This window comes from Neophocaena asiaeorientalis, unplaced genomic scaffold (assembly GCF_003031525.2).
Source record: "Neophocaena asiaeorientalis asiaeorientalis breed wild unplaced genomic scaffold, Neophocaena_asiaeorientalis_V1.1 scaffold254, whole genome shotgun sequence".
Lineage (NCBI taxonomy): Eukaryota > Metazoa > Chordata > Mammalia > Artiodactyla > Phocoenidae > Neophocaena > Neophocaena asiaeorientalis.
In genome coordinates, this window is record NW_020174705.1 from 1,871,208 (window position 1) to 1,875,432 (window position 4,225).

The 4,225-nt window shown below is 53.6% G+C and overlaps 1 protein-coding gene across 1 annotated transcript in view; it reads right to left on the reverse strand.

The window, feature by feature from the left end:
• The window catches only part of PKD1 (polycystin 1, transient receptor potential channel interacting), a 61,223-nt gene that overhangs the window by 46,836 nt on the left and 10,162 nt on the right, over positions 1 to 4,225 (reverse strand). The window contains exons 2-3 of the mRNA XM_024759611.1: positions 575 to 755; positions 46 to 264 (exon numbers count right to left, since the gene is read on the reverse strand). Coding sequence (XP_024615379.1) covers positions 46 to 264; positions 575 to 755 — 400 coding nt within the window. The remainder of the gene's footprint in view (positions 1 to 45; positions 265 to 574; positions 756 to 4,225) is intronic.

The following is a 4,225-nucleotide window of genomic DNA, read 5'->3' on the forward strand; positions in this document are numbered from 1 at the left end:
CGGCGCGGCCGCGGCCTGTCTGCCTGCGCGACGCCCGCTCGGCACTCTGGCCCGGTTCTGAGTCCACAGCCGTCCGCTCGCGCGCTGGCGCTGCAGTGCGGGCCGGCCGCCGGCTCCTCCTCCTCCCGGTGCGGCGCGGGGCAGGGCTCCCTTAGGTCCCGCCTCCTGCTCGGCCCTGTTAGGCGCGGCGAGGGGCGAGCGCCAGGGCGGGTCGCCCCAAGGCCCCGCCCTTCGCTCTGCAGCTTGGGGGCCGGTGGGGCGGGGCTAGATGGGCGGGGCGCCTGGAGCTCCTCCCTTCGCACAAGCAGTGGGCCGGGCCTCGGGCTCTGCTCCCCAGGGAGCGCCGGCCTAGGTCTGCGCTCTTCCCCCTCCCCGCTGCGTGCGCCCCTCCCAGACCTCACTCAGCGCCAGAGCAGTCGCAACACTGAAAACACCAGCCGGGACCTCCGAGCGCCCGTTACGCGCGCTCATCCACTCCCAGCGCCTCTGTCCCTCTCCGCCACCGCGGTTTCCAGAACGCCTGGCACACAGTAGGCACTCAATAAATGCGCATCGCCTCCTCTCGTGGAGTTACCAGGGCGCCGGCGAGGAGTGGCGGCTAGCTCTCGCTGTCACGGTGGTGACGCCCAAGTTGGGCCTCACCTGGGCGGTGAAGTTCAGCCTCCCGGCCTCCCGCCGGCCGCTGGGCATAGGCTGCGCTCTGCGAGCCAGGAAGCCCACGTCCTCCCGCTCCGGCCGCAGTTTGCCCGCTCTTTCTGTTCACGGCGCAATGTACTCTGTGCTGTGACTCTGCCAAGGGAGATTTTGTTTCTCTGTGTGCGCAGGATTTAATTACGAAACTAACGCAGGTGGTGGGAAGAATCCAAGCCGAACAACATGGATGAACCCTGAAAACATGCTAGAAGCTAGACAAAAAGGACCACATATTATATGATTCCCTTTATTTAAAAATGTCCAAAACAGGGGCTTCACTGGTGGCGCAGTGGTTGAGAGTCCGCCTGCCGATGCAGGGGACACGGGTTCGTGCCCTGGTCCGGGAAAATCCCACATGCCGCGGAGCTGCTGGGCCACAAATCCATAAAGACAAGAAGTAGATTAGTGGCTCCTGGGGCTGGAGGGAGGGGGAATGGGTAGTGACTGCTAATGGGTGTGGGGTTCCTTTTGGGGATGATGAGAACCTCCTGGAATTAGATAGTGGTGATGATTGCACAGCCTTGTAAATATACTAAAATCACTGAACTGTGCTCCTAAAACCACTAAAATCACTGAATTTTATGGTATGTGAATTATATCTCAACTCTTAAAATAATGAAGAAATAATAAAATTGTTCGACCATTGGGCCATGAGTGGATACCTGACCCACGCTGGTCAGATGAGTCCCTCCTCCAGAGCCTGGACAGAGTGGTCACAGGGAGGAGGTCCCCAGACCCCCATGTGAGCAAGGCCTCTGTACCACTGTCTGGAGACTTGGTGTCAGGCCTCATCCTGAGACTTCCCAGCTTCCTCTCTGTGCTCTGTCTCTGCTTAAGCTAGCTGGAAACCTCAACTAAACCCACAGGTGCTGGGCCCATGTCCTGCTGCCACTTGCTGGGGGAGTCCAAGCAGGACCACTGTGCGGCACACTGAAGCTCTGCTATTCACCTGGGCATGAAGCAGCACCCAGATGCCTCCCTTTCTCATCTGGGTAATGAGAATAGTAAACCTACATTTTAGGGCTGGGGGAAAATCACAACAGCTCAGAGCCAGCTCCCAGGAAAGACCCAAAGAAGAAAAGGTCCCCAGCCCAGGCACAGGCCAGGGATGAACAGGGAACAGCCTGCCATGTCTCACAGGTCAAACAACCCAGGAGCAGACAGAGGATCTCCAGCCTGTGGCCTGGGGTAGGGGAAGGGGATTGTCCTGCTCCAGCAGCTGTGGTCCATTCTCAAGACTCAGTTCTCACAACCCCCTTTGTCTCCAAATCAGTATCTTGGAGCAGTTTGGGGGAGTGACTTAAGTTAGACATGAGGAGGAACTTCCATCCTAACAGGGAGGGATTGTGAAACCTGCAAACCTTTTGGGACTCATGAACCTTTTTACACAGAATCACAGAGGGAGTGCTTGGGAACCCAGTTTGGAAACACTGGCATGGGGGCTAAGCCAAGATGGGGTTGATGGGATGAGACAAGGGGAGGGGGAAGGAGCAGGAGGCCCAAGTGGGAAACAGTCTCAGGACTGGTTGTGGGGGAAGTGGGAGAAGGAGGAGGCTCAGATGATGCCCTGCCTGGCGGTTGGGCCAGGAGAAATGGGTGGAGAAACTGTTTGCTGGGGGAAAATGGGGGATGGGAGGATGTCCCAGGGAAGGAGAGATGTGGAAGGAAAGGTGAGGAGGGGGTTCTGGACAGATGGTGCTGGGGCCACTTGAGAAGGTACCCAGAGCGTAGCTGGAGGTGGGGTGTGAAGCTGGAAGGGGGTTGGTGAGCGCACCTAGGACAGATGGAAAAATCCAGAGGCAGGGAACCCCAACCTAGAGTTGGGGAGGAGGGAGACCTTAAGGGGAGTCTAAGTGAGACAGCCAGAGAAGTAGAAGGAAACTGAGGCACAGTGTGTGGAAGTTGAGGGAACAGCTACAGGGGAGAAGTCAACAGGGGCTTGGGCTACAGGAACAGAGCAGGGCTGGGCAGGTGCAGCTGAGAGTCCCTCCCTGATCCCCCCACATACTGCACAGGCCCACATGTACCTCCACTTGGGGCTTCCAGAACTCTCTACAGCCTCACATCTCCTGGACTTTCCCCATGTTCTTCCCTTTGCTTGGAATGCTTTTCCATTCCACCCCATGCAGACTCAGCTGAGGTGCCTCCTCCTCCAGGAAGCCTCCCCAGCCCCCATCTCATGCTCATTCACATCACACAGCCATTCAGGGGACACATTTATGAGCTATCTACTGCAAGCCAAACACTTGTCCCCCAGTTTGTCAATACCCCTACTGGACAGCACTCCTCAGGGTCAACCTGTGCCTCCACCCTGCCATGTTGCTGCACAAAACTGAAGGCATGGTGTTCACCAGTGACCTTTACTGAGGGCACGTTGAGTGGAGGGGCTGGTAGGAAGACATATGCCAGCAGGTTGGTAGTAAGTGAGGGGGTGTAGACATGGCTTGTTTCACTGTTTCTAGAAGATTAGACATGAAAGAAAAGAGTCAAGGGATAAGAGAGGGACACAGAGCAATGGCAAAAGTTTTTTATTTTTTTAAATATATTTTTAAAGAGATTTTTATTTATGTATTTATTTGGCTGTGCCGGGTCTTAGTTGTGGCATGCGAACTCTTAGTTGCAGCATGTGGGATCTTAGTTCCCTGACCAGGGATCGAACCCAGAGCCCCCTGCATTGGGAGCGTGGAGTCTTAGCCACTGGACCACCAGGGAAGTCCCGAAAGTTTTTTAACATGAGAGAGACTTGAACCACTTTCCAGGCTAAGGGAAGAATGTCAACAGAGAGGGAGAATCAGACCACAGAGAAAGAAAAAGAGTGTGTGCACAGGAAGTGAAAGGATTAGTGGTGAGAACTTCTTGAGAGATTGGAGGGAGGAAACCCACATCCTTCAGTTCTTCACCCATTCATTCATTGCCTTATTCCATTGTCTCTTCACAACTCTGGGAGGTGGATTCTATTATTATTCCCTCTATTAAATGAGGTAACTAAGGCACAGAGAGGTTAAGAAATTTGCCTGGTCACACAGCAGGTAAGTGAAAGGACAGAGATTACTTTCCAAACCCAAGCTTTTAGTTCCAGTCAATGACAAACTGATAAGATTCAAGGACTCAAGATGAGGGAAGATAAACCCATAAGAGGGAGTGATGTAGGGGCTTCCCTGGTGGTCCAGTGGTTAAGAATCTGCCTTCCCATGCAAGGGACACGGGTTTGATCCCTGGTCAGGGAGCTAAGATCCCACATGCTGTGGGGCAACTAAGCCCACGCACCACAACTACTGAGCCCACACACTCTAGAGCCTGTCTGCTGCAACTACAGAAGCCCACGCACCTGCACGCTGCAATGAAAGATCCCGCATATCGCAGCCAAATAAATAAATAAATTTATTTTTTTAAAAAAGAGAGACAGTGATGCAAAATGAGCAAAACAGATTAATTATCTAAATGATGGTTTGAAGGTGGTTGTGGAGTAAATGCAATTGTTTGGAAAGGATTTCTAAAATAGAACAGACATATATATATATATATATATATA